This window comes from Babylonia areolata, chromosome 6 (genome assembly GCF_041734735.1).
Source record: "Babylonia areolata isolate BAREFJ2019XMU chromosome 6, ASM4173473v1, whole genome shotgun sequence".
NCBI classification, from domain to species: Eukaryota; Metazoa; Mollusca; class Gastropoda; order Neogastropoda; family Buccinidae; genus Babylonia; species Babylonia areolata.
The window spans coordinates 48,468,983-48,484,940 of NC_134881.1; the positions used below are offsets into that span (position 1 = coordinate 48,468,983).

Consider the following 15,958-nt stretch of genomic DNA (forward strand, 5'->3'; position numbering starts at 1 on the left):
TATTCATTCCATTTTATGAAACATTGACAGCCTTTTAGTTTTCCATGATTAACTGAAGAAAAATATGATTTTGTTCTGCGTATAGGTTGCCTTTTCTGGATTCAAGAAATAAAGAAATCTCAAAGTTCAATATCTTCCACTGTCGCTGCGTAACATATAGTCACACACACACAGAGACACACACACACACACACACACACATCCTCATTCGCAATGGCATACATACGTCATGTATGCAGACACATAAAGCATCACTCAGCGGATTTACACCACACAGGTTTAGACCATCAAATAGATTTTAATAGAAACTGATAACAACTGGGTCATGAATGGAGAAAATTTCTAAGAAAGATTTTAACCTTGCCATCATTCCTTTGAAATTTTATAGAAGTCAGTCTGTGGCTTTTGTCCATTTGAAAAAAACAACAAAACAAACAAAATATCAGGGATTTTATTTTTTGGTAGATATTTATAATCACAGGAAAAACCTTTCTTTATACCTTCATGAAAGAGTTCACAATTCTTTTTGCCAAACAGAATCAAGTCTTTTTAAAATCTACAAAAGCGCAAAATTTGTTTTCTTTTTCATACATTTGATGAGAAACTTTAAATTGAACATATATGATCCAAAGTAAACTGTGACAAAATCATGCCTTTAGTTCTGATAGTAAGTCATCTGATTCAAGATAATCATGGAACACACATACACACACACACACACACAGGTCAAACACAGTGTTTCAATCTAGTTTGAGTCATCACTGCTAGAGTAATCCTCTAATAGACCAAGAGCAGAACTGTGTGTACCAATGGAGCCACTAGCTGCCGAGGATACAACAGAGAAATCGGTTTCACTGCTTGTTTTCTTCTGTTCATCCTTCAGTCCACTGACTAAAGAAGTCTTGCCATGAAGCAGATCTGAAGAGCTATGGCCATATTCCTCTGTCAAACTAACAGATGCTGAAGGTGTGGCAGGCAATGAAGTTCCATTTGATGAGGAACTTACTGAACATGTTTTGCTGGCAGGTTTCTTCTTTACAAGGCTGGCTAAACTCTTCTTGAAAGACAGTGTTCCCACACTCTTCTGCCAGGGTTCTAAATCTGTCTGCTCTTTCTTGCTGTTCTGGGCTGCATCTTCTACACCCTGTAAAACAGAACAAAATTAACAATAAAACTACCAAGTACAGAATAAAAAATACATCACACCATGCATCCCCCACCCCCCCCCCCCCACCCTGCCCCCCATCCCCAATAATAGAATGGAGAATGCAGTCCAATCCAACAATCACTGGATCATAATTTTGCTAAAAGAACTGGACTTGTCTGTGGTGATTATATTACGTCACAGTTTTATAAACAGAACGGACCGAACGAATGGCCATGCAGCTATGGCCAAGTGGCCACCATGTCTGTTCTTCCATGCTGTGTGTGCTGACAGTACAGCAAATGTATGCGTGTGTGCGTGCACGTGTGTGTCAGTGTGTGTGTGTTTGTGTGTGTGTATTGTTCCTGTGGAGGTGCACAGGTGAACTCAACAAAGGGTTGTCCACCACATAACAGGCTGAAGATATTTTTAACCATGGCGGCATTGAAACCTCTGTGCATGTGCGTGCATGTATGTAAACGCGCGCGCATGTTTGTATGTCTTTGTATATGTGTGTGATAATGCGGCGTGTGTGAATGTCTGTGCGCATGCGTGCATGTGCATGTCTGTGCGCATGTGGGCGTGTGTGTGTGTGTGTGTGTGTGTGTGTGTGTGTGTGTGTGTTCTTCCTGCAGACGTGCAGAGGTGAAGTTTAAAACAAAGGGCTGTCCACCACAGAACAGCTGAGGCCAAAGATGTTTCAGTGACTTCCCTTATCTCAGTTTTTGACCAAGGCAGTGCTAAAGCCTCTGTGTGCATGTGTACGTGTGCATGCGTGTGTGCGTGTGTGTGTGCAGATGCAGATGTGAAGGGCTGTCCACCACATAACAGACTGAAAGTGTTTTCAGTGTCTCTTTGACAATGAAACTTTGTCTCTTCCCAGAGCAACTGGAGGTCTTACAAACAGATCACTCCCATCATCAAGGACTGAGATAAGGAACAGTCATAAGACCATCAACCAGCAGCCTAACTGCACCATCTTTGAAGAACACAGGATTTATTGTGGTGTTGTTCATGCAGTTATCCTTGCGAACAACTGCATATTACCCAAGACTGAAACACATTCAATGAATGTACCACTAGTAAAGCAATAAATAACAAGAGAGGCAAGGCCTTCAAGACTCGCTTGTGATACACTTTAAAAAAAATCTAATCGTTAAAATATGTTTTGTATTTGTTATTATAAAGCTTCGCGTTAAAAAAAGAAAAAAGAAAAAAGTCCTAACCAGATTCGAATTAAGTCCCCTAGCATTAATTGCAGAGTAATTTCCCTTTTTTACTATCTGCACCAAAACGTTTGCAAAATAAATAAAACTTCCATGCTTAGCAAAAGAAGTTCCTGTTTGCACAAAAAATGATATTAATGACTGCTCTTGTTGTTGGGTCAGAATATCAGATCAAAGTGCCAAGTTTAGAGAATACAAAAAAACATAAATATAACAGTAAATGCAGTTTGCATATAATTAGGCTTCATTTTTTATTTTTTTATGCCCATCCCAGAGGTGCAATATTGTTTTAAACAAGATGACTGGAAAGAACTGAATTTTTTCTATTTTTATGCCTAATTTGGTGTCAACTGACAAAGTATTTGCAGAGAAAATGTCAATGTTAAAGTTTACCATGGACACACAAACACACAGACACAGACACACACACACACAGACAACCGAACACCGGGTTAAAACATAGACTCATTTTGTTTACACAAGTGAGTCAAAAATCAAACAATGAAAGCAAGGGGGCATGAGGGATGGATGGGAGGGGCTTCAGACAATTACATAATTACATGAAATCAGCTAAAAGACATAAACATATCAAAACTTGAAAGCACACACAAATATTTCCCAATATGACAACCTATAAAGTATAATACAACATTCATATATTAAACAGTAACTCTCTTTGTCCCTTGCCTCTTCCCCTTAACTAATAGATGTTTTTTGGGGTTTTTTTTTTGCTGTCCCATCATCTGCACCGTTTCAGTGGCATTACTCCCACGCCACTCATACACAGCCACACCTAGGCTCATTTGCTACAGTTTCAGTGCTGGCAGTCCACAGGGAACCATCGATGTTAGGTCGCCAGGAGGCCACACACCAGAAGAGACCCTGCACTACTTCTGAGTCGCTTCAGTGCTTGTTCAGATTTAACATACCCACTAAACCCCCTACTGACGACAATAATGGCTTAGTCCCAGAGCCAGACTCAATGAGCATCTCCCCCAGAGTAGAGACCACCACCACGTCCCTTCAACGACAGTCCCCAATGAATTCACCGACACTGAAGACGCCAACACTGAAGACCCCAACAAGACTCACCCCAAGCGCGTAAGTGGAGGGGTATTGAAATTGAGGTCACCATGAGAGTTGGGCATGAAAGGCCACATAATTTGGGGCTTATTTTTATATTTCATATAGATGATGAAGGAGGAGGATGAAGATGACAGTGTTGCTATGGAGGTCCATTTAGGTCTGGGACTACATGACAAGGCTGTACTCTGTGCTTCCTGTCATAATATCACTGCGTCAACCAGGTCCAAGAGATACCGACACTTGCAGTGTTGGTCAGGAAATTAGAGTAACACACCCAAAGACGCATCCGTGAAGTGGATGAAACTCCACTGTGTGGTCCCAGTCTTCCCGCTCAAGCCCATAGTGCACTCAGCTCTGGGTAGAAGCCCGACGTAGGCCAAAAAACCCACCTTCACTGGGATTCAAATCTGTGTTCTCCCAGCAGTCAGTCCATGACGCAAACCACTTCACCACAGCAGCTGGTAAATCGTGTGTTTTTTGTGGCTATCATTTACATATGTCATGTTCCCCTGCTTCAGAATACAATAAATACCGATTTCAAGAATTTTTGTTGAAAAAAAAACTTACCACTTTGCAAAGGTGGCTGCATAACTAATAAATGTTAAGAAAAAAAAAAGCACTACAAAAAGCTTTTCTTTTTGTTTGTATTTCAGTCGTTGGAAACAGACATTATAAAATTTGATGCAGCAAACACACATTGAAATTTCCCAAAGTAGACAGCACCTGCAGGGCTTGTTTACCCTGACTGGAGATGAATAACTGCTGTGAAAACGTCACTTCCGCCAAAATTCTCACAAAATAATTCTTCAAAAAAAAAGCTTGGTTGTGTGATTGGGGGCAGCAGATGAGAGTGGTGGCTTGCAAAAATGGACTTTTTTCCTTTTCAGATGCGGAAAATGCAATACATCTGCACTTAAAATGCAACGACATACTCAAAATTGTTACGTGAGTTAATTCGAGGACAGAACTAGATCACCTAAACATGGTGTTTCAGCATATTCATGATAGGCTTGGTAGGAAGAATTAATGGCAGATACAGGTTTGAATTATGTGGCAATCAACTTTTTAATTATTATCAACTTGGTGCTCCAAACTGATTTTTCAAATTTCAGATACATATGAACTGTTTACATCAGTTCTAGACCTTTTCATCCTGAATCCATTGGTGTAAATTTTATCAATATATGTTAAATGGTTCCGGAGATATGAATTTTTAAACATTTTATTTTGGGGCGAAAATTGGCGCCATGAGTATAGCATGAGTAATTAACCCGTTTTTTTTTTTTTTTTTTTTTTTTTTTTTTTTTTTTTTTTTACAGATTCAGAAATGAACATATAATGGCTGGCTCACATGGTTGAAATAAAAAAAGTCTTCAATTTCTAACTTTCACACATGTTACAATTATAAACATCATTTCAGATAATTTGACAGCGTTTTCAAAACTTGAAATCTCAGCTTCATTTAAACTACAGAAGTGGTTTTGGTGTCATTGGAATCAGAACAAGGAGATCTATTGTTTGATTTAGCTATCTATGTGCATTTCTCTGAAAATAAAATGTTGAACAATTTATAGCCTTTTTTTGAAAGTTACGCTTCAACCCTAAACAATCATAACAGCAAAGGTTTTGAAAGCTCTTGCAAAATGCTGTAGATTAAGTAAACCTTTTTTTGTGTGTAAACTGTTAACAATATGAAATGTTAATCCTGACATTAAGGTTCTGATAAGAACTGGATAGTAACTTTTTAGTTTTCAGTGTCTTCTTCCTTTGCACATCGCAATATCATGTCAACTTGCAAAATCAAAAGAAAAATGTAGCCTCAAATTCCTGTTTGGAGGTGTTGAGCTTGCTGTGCAGGAGGGTTATTGTTGAGTCTCTTCTGAAGGAAGAGGGCTGGTCTGCAGGACATGGGCAAGGGTCTGGTCCTTCACGCTATGGGGACAGGTTGGTGAAGGGCATCAGCTTCAACATCTTGAGGACAGTCCCAGTTTCTTGAGGGCAGATATTTTCTGAGTGCAGGACAATGGAAGTGGGAAGGCAACAACAGCACAGTTGATGACTGATTTCATTCCAAGGCTGCTACAGATAAAGTCATTCAGTAAAAATTCATGTCAGTTTGTGCTCAGCGTTTGATTGCTTCATTGGCATTTAATTGCACCATACTGCTCTTGAATATCATCAACTGAAGGCACAACTTCAAATCCCACTAGAAGGAAAAAAAAGCTTCAATATCCGCAACATTGTTCACAGCTGGGAACTTGAAATAATCTTTTCTGGCATTAGATTGTGACAGATACTGTACACATGCTAAGTGGGTATCCAATACATCAGTGACCTGGCCGATATAAATGTCTCATTAAAAAAAGACTGCAATCCACTGTCCTTGGGCAGTAAAACTGAAGGTTTGATCTTCACTGCTCTGCTCCTGGTCTCCATTTCCATCAGCAGTGTTTTGTCGTCTCCTTCATTTGGGTTGTGAGTCTTGTGGCTCATCTGAATCAGAGCTCGCAGACTGTAGAGCTCACACTTCTGCAGATCTTGAGCCTTCTTCATCAATCTCCACTACACTGCTCAGTCAAATGGAGTTATAGCTCACATCAGGGAAAAGGGTATGAAACCAAGTTGCCACCTGGAAAAATAAATTTGCACTGATATTAGCATGCGTGCATCTGGATAAAGAAATCTGCACTAATATTAGCATGCGTCAGTCTGTGTGTGTGTATGTGTATGTGTGTGTGTGTGTGTGTGTGTGTGTGTGTGCGTGTGTGTGTGTGTGAGTGGTGTGTGTGTATGTAGGCATGTGCATGTGTGTGTGTGTGTGTGAGTGGTGTGTGTGTATGTAGGCATGTGCATGTGTGTGTGTGTGTGTGTGTGTGTGTGACTGTGAGAGAGAAAGAGAGAGTGAGAATGAATTTTTAATTCTCCAGTATGCCCAATTTCAGACAATGACACAGAGAGAGAGAGAGAGAGAGAGCATGTTTTCTGTGTGTTTTTCCATGCATGTAAAAAAATGTTAACCAGTAAAGAATTTAACATCATATCAACATGTAATGAAAATAGTCCATCTTATTGCTAAATATACTGAATTACTCTGGATATAAATTCAACCAAATACTCTGGAAAACATCAGCTGAAACTAAAAACTGGCAAAAAGAAAGCTGAACCCTCACCCCCCATCCTCCTCACACACCCCCATCCCCCTCCCCCCCGCCAAAAAAAAACAAAACAAAAATGACACAACCCCCCCCCCCCCCCTCCCCTCCCCACAGTAAACTCAAAACTAAATATATTTTCTTTCTAAATTGTGTGGAAAGCAGTGTTTCTTTCAACAAAAGATTGCTGCACATTCTGATGACAACTGCCATGAACTTAGGACAATTCACACCCATACTCCTAAAATCTCTCCATATGATAATTTTTTTGGTGGGGGAAAAATCGGTTGGGTTTTTCTCCTTACTTCTTCCTTGCAGCTATTACCAGAACAAAAAAAAAATTTTGTTTTTAAGTCATGTGTGTGTGTGTGCGCGTGTGCATGTGCGTGTGTGTGTGTGTGTGTGTGTGTGTGTGTGTGTGTGTGTGTGTGTGTGTGTGTGTGTGTGTGTGACCATTATTTCATACTGTTATACATTTGAACATTCTATCATTTAATAAACTACAATTAAAATTGAGAGCCAAAGGAATTAGACAAATTTAAAGGATTTTTTTTTTTTATCAGTTCATTTTTTCTTCTTTTTTTTTCTTTTTTTCTTTTTTAACTGAAGTGTTTGTGTGTGTGTGAGTGTGTGTGTGCCTGCATGCTTGTGACCCTTATTCTACACTGTGATTCATTTAGATTTTTTTTTTTATTGTATACAAAAACAGAAAATTAAGAACCAACTTGGCTACTTTAACTCACTAGGGACGACAAGTTTCCTCCCTTGCTTTTCCCCACAGACGGCCCATTTGTAAGGGTTTGGAAAAAAATTACAAAAAATACAAAATACTGTGTAAAAAAATGAAACTTTCAGAACTGGTTTATTACGTGTTGAGCTATTACATATAAAAAAAAATCAAATTTCTCATCTTATTTTTACAGTTTTGCCATATGTAGAAAATACTGCCAATTTTTCACCCAGAATCACCATACCCATGCTCGCTTTCTGCATTAAATTCGCTTTCTTCTTCGTCATCATCCACCTCTCTTCAGTTTGTAGCATTTCAAGTACTTCGGCAACCCTAAAACATTGCCGTCACTGCCTTGTTCGCTTCACAACATTCTGAGAAGAGGCCGCTTTGCTAACAGGCTGGCACGCGAGCAGACGACCGGTCAGTGACTTTGTCAGCGTGTGTATGAGACAGGCCACACATCCCAGACTAACCAATCATACTATTCGATTGTGGAGTGACCCAGAACAGCGCACTCTGCTTGGCTAATCACAAAATCACGTGTACGGCGCATGATGGAATTTTACTTTCGGAGAATGCTATTCCATTCCTTCGTCCGAAACCGAATACGTTTTGTGTAGGAATGCGTGAGCATTCCTTCGTCCGGAAAGAGTTAATGGGCTTATTCATTCACTCAATTGTTTCTTTATTTGTTATTCTGTCTATTGATCTATCTGTTTATTTACTGATGAATAACTGAACAACAACTGAACATGCTGAGTGTGAGAGCTAAGCATGTAACTGCCAACTGAAAGAACGAAAGTAGAAAATTCACAGGTCACATGATTATAAAAACGTTGAAAATTCACAGGTCTGTGACTGTAAAATGCTGAAATTTAGTCTGAAATATTAAATCAACATGTATGAAACTTCACATACTTTTCTTTTGGTCATTTCTGAAGTGGTAACTGGGATCAAAACCATCTGTCTACGCTCAATAAAATTCAATAAATTTTTTCCACCCTTCTCTAAAGCTGCCCATAGTAACACTTCTGTTTTGTTTATTGTTTAACACATCGGTGTTGTCTTTGAACAATTTTTGAAGTATTATCGGTTTTACAGCAAAAAAAAAAAAAATTCATAAATAACCATTAATGAATATACTTACCAACAAGTGGAATCAATGACACTGATGATGAGTCTGAAGTTGTGAAAACATCAACACTTTCACTCGCCGAACTACGTTGTGCAGCGTCGGCGTCAGCCATTTTACTCCAGTACTAGTCGAAGTCGCGGCGCCACCGACTCAACTCTAACGGTTTTCACTTTGCGTCCTGAGGCTTATAATTGTAGTGATTTTGTTACTAAAGGATCGATCTACAAACTGACTGGTTGCACGCTTGATACGTTAAACCGAAGAGGTTTAAAATCATCTTCAACCATTTCACTTGATCTTTACACATAGTAAAAATAGCACGACCACAGGCAAATAGGTGTCAAAACGAGGCTAATTTTGTCTTCTTTCATCTCATTGGATAATATTTTGGGAAATGACCACCCACGATAAGCAACAGAGCAATATATCAAGCTGGTGTGATGCAGACGACATGAAGGAGATGGCATGACATTATGCGATCACGGCTCTGGTGGAGTAGTTCACAATAAAATGATCAAAGTAATTCGGTAAAACAGATGAAAATTAACTAACTGATCAAACAACAGAAAGTCAAACTTTATTCCATAGTTGTTTTTATTTCATTCTAGTTCATGTGATGTAAGATATTGGCAAATAAAAAATTTCATAATTCAGTCACGGTCGCCGATTTTCTAGCTTTTGACTTCAGTTTGGAGTACCTATATCAACTAAAACCATTGTAATAATGAACTTTGTATTTGCACCCTATAAGACATCGGAATTTTAAAGTCAATGTGAATGATACTGACTGTGCGATCTTTTTTTTATTTTTTATTTTTGTCCCTGTGTGCAAACTGTGACCAGCAGGAAATGAGAATGAAGTCCCTTCTTTGGAAAATCTTACAACTGCAAACACAAATCTAAAATGAATCGAAGTTCAAAAATCAAAGTTGTTCAAAATATGTTCATTGTACCTTTCTTGTATAAACTTTCACTGTATAGAAAATAAATATTAAATCTCTAGAACTGTGCATGCAGCATAGCTTCAAATCTCAAATTTGTCTCAGAAGTGGAATTCTGTGAAACCTGCCATAAGACTCTTTTTGACAATACACACGAGACAAAAAAAACACAACATTAGCCAAGTGACATCTGACTAAAGCATACCATCAGATGATCAGAAGCCACCTTCACAGATCCTGGAGTAGATCTTTTTGTCTTGGGTTTTCCATCATCAGATTCTTCGCTGTCAGAGTCAGCCAGTCGCTTGATTATCTGTCTCTGTTTAGTGCCAAATATAGACCTGAAAATACATGCATCAACCTGTTTATACTGTTTACAGAGAGCGTGTGTAAGTGTAGGTGTAAGTATGTGTGTGTGTGTGTGTGTGTGCGCGCGCATGTGTTATTTCAGCTTCTAAAAGCAAGAAATGTCTTTGAGCATGAATATCCCTTACAAATCGTGTCCTCAAAGATTGTCTTCAAGGACCTAAATATTAATCTCAGTTTGGACAAATTTTATGAGGACATGGAAAACCTTAACTCACAACTTGGTGTCATAACATTAACCCTTTTGCTGCCAGGAAAATAAGATTTAAGTGAAATCTATTTGCCAGGTTGTTGTTTTTTTCACCACAAAAAACGGGTATATATTTTCAAAAAAAATCTGTGTTCTTTGTTATTGGAAAAAGATCCATAAAAGTATATGTTTTCTGAAAGATAAATGAATAAAGAATACGAAACACACAATGTTTTCCCATTTTATATATTTTCAGTGACATGCTGTTGATTTGAAATCAGTGTTTTGTTTTTTTGTCACATTTTCAACTTGTTCATTACAAACATTAGTCAGGTAATTTGCACTAAAATATTATATATTTCTGGACAAATAGATAATACCTGCACACACAAATTATACTAGAACAACCACAATGAAAAAAAAAATTATACTAGAACAACCACAATAAAAAAAAAATTAAAGAGAGAGAGAGAGATAACGATAACGATTTTTTATTCAGATAAAGACCAAAGCCCCTTACTGAAGGGGGTGACATTAAAGAAAGATAAATAAGATTTTACATGACACACTATGCATCTTCAACACAAACCAACCAAAAAATATCTAACACAGATTTTCAACAACATTCACGTTGTAACTATTCTCAATCTCTTCAATGCCTCATATATATAAATGGCCAAGTTACACAGAGTAGACTCATGTCTTGACGACGAGCAAATTAAATCTAAAGTTTGATGGATCTTTATAATACTTTGGTTGGATAAGTTTTTGTCTGAGGTCACTCAAGGCAGGGCAACATAACACAAAATGTAGCTCGTCTTCCTTACCCAGATTACATAAACGACAAGTAAACACCGATTCCCTTAAATTTCCGTATCTAAAACAATGAGTAGCAATATCAGAAACACCAAATCTAAATTTTGTCAATGCACATTTTATAAATCTGTTCAATACCAACGCCATGCAATGTCTCGAAGAGTTTAAACTGTGCAAATCTATCACTGTTTTGTATATGATCATGCCAGTCTTGCCACCTGCAATCAATAATTCGTTGCCTAAAGCACTTTAAACAAGAGAGGCAAGGCCTTCAAGACTCACTTGTGATACACTGAAAAAAAAAATCCAAGCTTTTTATGCATTGTGTATAATTTCAAAATGTAATGTTTAAGATGAGAAAGATCAGTTTAAAGTGAATTAAATCCCCTAGCATTAATTACAGAGTAATTTCCCTTTTTTACTATCTGCACCAAAACGTTTGCAAAATAAATAAAACTTCCATGCTTAGCAAAAGAATTTCCTGTTTGAACAAAAAATGATAATAATGACTGCTCTTGTTGTTGGGTCAGAATATCAGATCAAAGTGCCAAGTTTAGAGAATACAAAAAATATAAATATAACAGTAAATGCAGTTTGCATATAATTAGGCTTCTTTTTTCTTTCTTTTTTTTTTGTGTGTGTGTGTGTGCCCATCCCAGAGGTGCAATATTGTTTTAAACAAGATGACTGGAAAGAACTGAATTTTCCCTATTTTTATGCCTAATTTGGTGTCAACTGACAAAGTATTTGCAGAGAAAATGTCAATGTTAAAGTTTACCACGGACACACACACACACAGACACACACACAGACAACCGAACACCGGGTTAAAACATAGACTCACTTTGTTTACACAAGTGAGTCAAAAACCGGCAATATCTTCAACCCCCTGATTGTCCCACACAAATGCAAAACCATAAGAATTCAAACACTGTCTAACACTCGTTGCCCACGTCTTTTTGCCATTATTATCTAAAGAATATAACATATTATAAGCTTTAAATGGAAATCTGTTTTCATCCATTCTAGTCAATTTCAGCCAATATTTGATACATTTAATATATGAATTCAAATAAATCGGACATCTCCCCAGCTTACCATAAACAAGATCATTTGGAGTTCGACTGTCTACATTGAGAAACCGTTTCATTGCAAATAAATGCATTTTTTCTGTTGCTACATTATTTTCCAGTCTCCAAATTTCTGCTCCATACTGCAATATTGGCTGAACTTGAGAATCAAACAACCTACCAAATACACTAAATGAGCTACAATCTATTTTATACAAAATATGAAGTATTACAATAACTGCTTTCTTTGCTTTGTTAGCTATAACCTGACATGCGAAATTGAAACTGCGTCTAGTTGAAAAATAAATTCCAAGACACTTATATGCATTGACAACATCAATTCTTTCATTACCATATGACCATCTTTCATTTCTTGCCAAATACCCTCCCTTGCGAAAAACAACAATACTCGTTTTGTCCATGTTTACTTTTAAGTGCAAATTACTGGCAGCAGTATATAAATTGTTCAATTGTCGCTGTAAACCAACTGTTGTTATAGATAACAAAATCATATCGTCAGCAAACAGTAAAACAAACAATTCAATCAAATCAAAAGTAACGCTGTGCTGACCATTCTGCATAATTTCTAAAGCAAGTTCGTTGATAAAAAGTGAAAACAAAACAGGGCTACAAACATCCCCTTGTTTAACCCCACGAATGCAGTGGACACACTCCGATAGTTTTGCCCCTGATCTCACTCTTGCTTTCACTTCTTCATACATACTTTTCACACGACACAACTTTCCACTAATACCATTTTTCAACATAACAGGCCATAAAAGTTTTCTAGAGACAGAATCAAAAGCTTTTTCAAAATCCACAAAAGCAACATATAATTTTCTGTTATTTGCAAATTATTTCTGTACTGCTGCCATTAAAGTAAATATATGGTCAATTGTTGAATAGCCTTTTTTAAATCCTGCTTGATATTCTCCAATTATATCATTCTGAGTTATCCATTCTTGCAACCTGTTATTAATGATGGAACTGTATAATTTGCTACTTACATCACATAAAGAAATGCCTCTATAATTATTTACATTATTAATGTCACCTTTCTTAAATAATGGCAGGATTATAGATTCTGTCCAATTGTTTGGATAAATACCACTATCAAACAAAAAATTAAACATTTTCACCAGAAAATCAACAGTCACTTCTACTGAATGTTTAAAAAATTCACCAATCAGTCCATCTGGACCAGCTGATTTGCCATTTTTCAATTTTCTAATAGCAAGCAGTACTTCTTCTTGAGATATAGGCCTATCTTGTGTAAAGTTATCATTGTCATTATCTACACACATGTCTGCAGCTACTTCCTCCTCATCACAGTCATTTTCATACACATCTTTAAAATGTTGGAACCACTCTTGGGTAGAAATATCACTTACAGGTTGTACTTTCTTTTTTGTTATCTTGTGTACTGTGTCCCAAAATTCCTTTTGACTTTTAACAGAATGCAGAAGATCATTTACTAATGAGTTATTATAATCTTTCTTTTTTCTCTTATTTAAGTTTTTATATTCACGTCTAGCGATACAAAACAAAACACGGTCGTCTTTATCTAATGTTTTTCTATATTTCCTCAATAATCTACGTACCCTGCATTTCTCTATTTTACATTCATGATCAAACCATTTATTTTCTGCTATTTGTTTGTTACAAAATACCTGTTTTTTCATATGTTCTGCTTGTTCTTTAATAGTCTGATTAAACATATCTAAAGCTCTATTGACATCAACATGAATAAGATCTTCTGCTACTTTGAACTTTACTTGTACTTCTTGTGCCTTCATAGACAAAGAGAAACGTTCAGCATAAATATCATTCCAACAGTACTTAATAATGGGCTGATTCACAATAAGATTAGAATTTTTATCACACTGCCTTACAAAGTGTTCTTTAATATATAATGCAAGGGGTAAGTGGTCAGATTCAATTCTCTCTACTATCTGCAATGATACCCTCTGATATACAGATTCAAAAAAATTTACAGATGCTATAAAGTAATCATTAACACTTGATCCTTGATCAGAAATGTATGTGAAACGACCTGCAAGGTCACACGAGAGAGAGACAGAGACAGAGACAGAGACACAATGCATTATGACTTTTCCAAGTGATAATATGGATGTGAGGCCACGCCCCCTCGGTCTCCACCCCTCTCCTTTTCACCCCTCTCACACAGTCACTTCATCCAGTTTTCATCAGACCGCGTTGGCTAAGTGCCAAGAAAATCGCTCACGCTGTGTCCTGCTAACAATTCAGTCACTTTCTGTCAACTGCTACAGTTGTACAGTCAGCATCACTCACTGATAGACATATCTTGACCAGTGTCTTCATTGCTCCCTTTATTTTCTATCAAATTGACCAATAAAAGTTCATCACTGTCACCTCCTTCGAATTTATGCTTCAATTCTTTCGGAGCATCAACTAAAGAAAGTAATCTTGGTTGATTTAGTGCACTACAATCGCATGTCTTGAGCACGGTGTCTGACAGTTTGTTGAGTGAGCAAGAAGAGGAGCCAGGCAAACACTGCGGCCAGTAACCCATCCAAAACATTCACATAAAGGACTGCCTCATGACGTAGATGGGGTTTCTAGCTATGAATTGAATCTAGAAAGATTCCCCAATCTAAAGTTACCTGTATTTTTTGTCAACGAACTCAATGCAAACCAGGGAAAAGTCAGAATGTTTCGATAACAAGTTATCTTGTCATTGTGGCAGCGAAGCGTACATGCTTGCACTGACGAGTTATCTTGTCATATAGACAGCCTAAGGGTTAAGATTAAGCAGTCTCATTTTGAAAACTGCAGATCTTGCAATCGCAAAGATGAAACCCTTCCATTGCCTATAAGACATCAGCTGACGTCCTTCTCAAAGTGTTGGTAAAGTGCCTATAAGACATCCACTGATGTCCTGCATCTATTTTGATTTTCCTTTCATCAGTTTGGCACAATTAACATAAACAGACTCTGAATGGTTAGTTTGATGTGTCTGGATTATAAACATACTATCTAAATAAAAAAATTTTGGTGGAAGGCCCCTTTCTTCTCAATAATGATTTGCTGACTAGACCACTTTTAGCACGAGAGGAAAGAGGGTTTCCCACACATGCCAAAAAGGATGTTGGACACTTTGTCAAGTCAAGACAATGGTCCCACTCAGCAAATTTACATAACTTTGCAAGCTCAGCAGATGATTATGTATGCGGGGGATGCTCTTATGAATAAGAAAAGCTTGACAGCTCACTTTCTGAGAACATGACTGACTTTTCATCTTGACTAAACCAGTGTTTGTCATTACTTGGACAGTTATTCACTTGCAGGACAACAAGAATTGTGATTATTGTCATAAACTTATAAGCCATTTCATTTTCTTCTACAAATATTATCTGACAATGAGCATGCTATTTCCAACAGTATCTTCACGATTTTATTTTTCTTTCTGGGTGTCATTCTGGAGGTAGAAATAGACTTTTTTTTAATGCATAAATATTATTATCTTCACTCTGAAATTCCTGAATAATTATCTATATTCAAAATAAGTTGGACAAAAGTCTGGATTTAGAATCCTAATTTAACTTCCTCCAAAAAAAATGCTTTTACCTACTTCCGGGAGGTTATCAGCCGTAGCTGCTTCTGTTTTCTCCGCATAGGCGGATAGTAGTTTGCACAGGACAGGAATGTCAGACCCCTGCCGGAGTCTGCACTAGTGGGTCACTTTTAAGTATGTGTAATTAAATGCTTACTTTCCTTTTGGATCTCCTTCAGTTTTTGTGCTAGAATTTTTTAAAGTTTATTACCCCTGAATGCTCAAAATTCCTTGGCAAGGGGAGAGCACCTCTTTATATACAAAATTCTCTGGCGCTGAATAGGTTAAAGTTTACCATGGACACACACACATACACACACACTGATGCACAGACAACTGAAACACAGGGTTATTACATAGACTCACATTGTGTGCAAACACACATATGAAACAAAAATGGGAATGCATACACATCTGTATACACATGCACACCAAAGACACATGGCGCATAAATTCATACAGTTCCACCCTCCACACACACACAAACAACAACATGCACATTAT

General features: G+C 37.3%; 1 protein-coding gene across 1 annotated transcript in view; it reads right to left on the bottom strand.

Moving 5' to 3' along the window:
- Positions 1 to 278: 278 nt before the first annotated feature.
- Positions 279 to 15,958, bottom strand: part of LOC143283110 (splicing factor YJU2-like) — a 39,643-nt gene continuing 23,963 nt past the window's right edge. Inside the window, exons 6-7 of the mRNA XM_076589222.1 lie at positions 9,623 to 9,758; positions 279 to 1,144 (exon numbers count right to left, since the gene is read on the bottom strand). Coding sequence (XP_076445337.1) covers positions 746 to 1,144; positions 9,623 to 9,758 — 535 coding nt within the window. The 3' untranslated portion in view covers positions 279 to 745. The remainder of the gene's footprint in view (positions 1,145 to 9,622; positions 9,759 to 15,958) is intronic.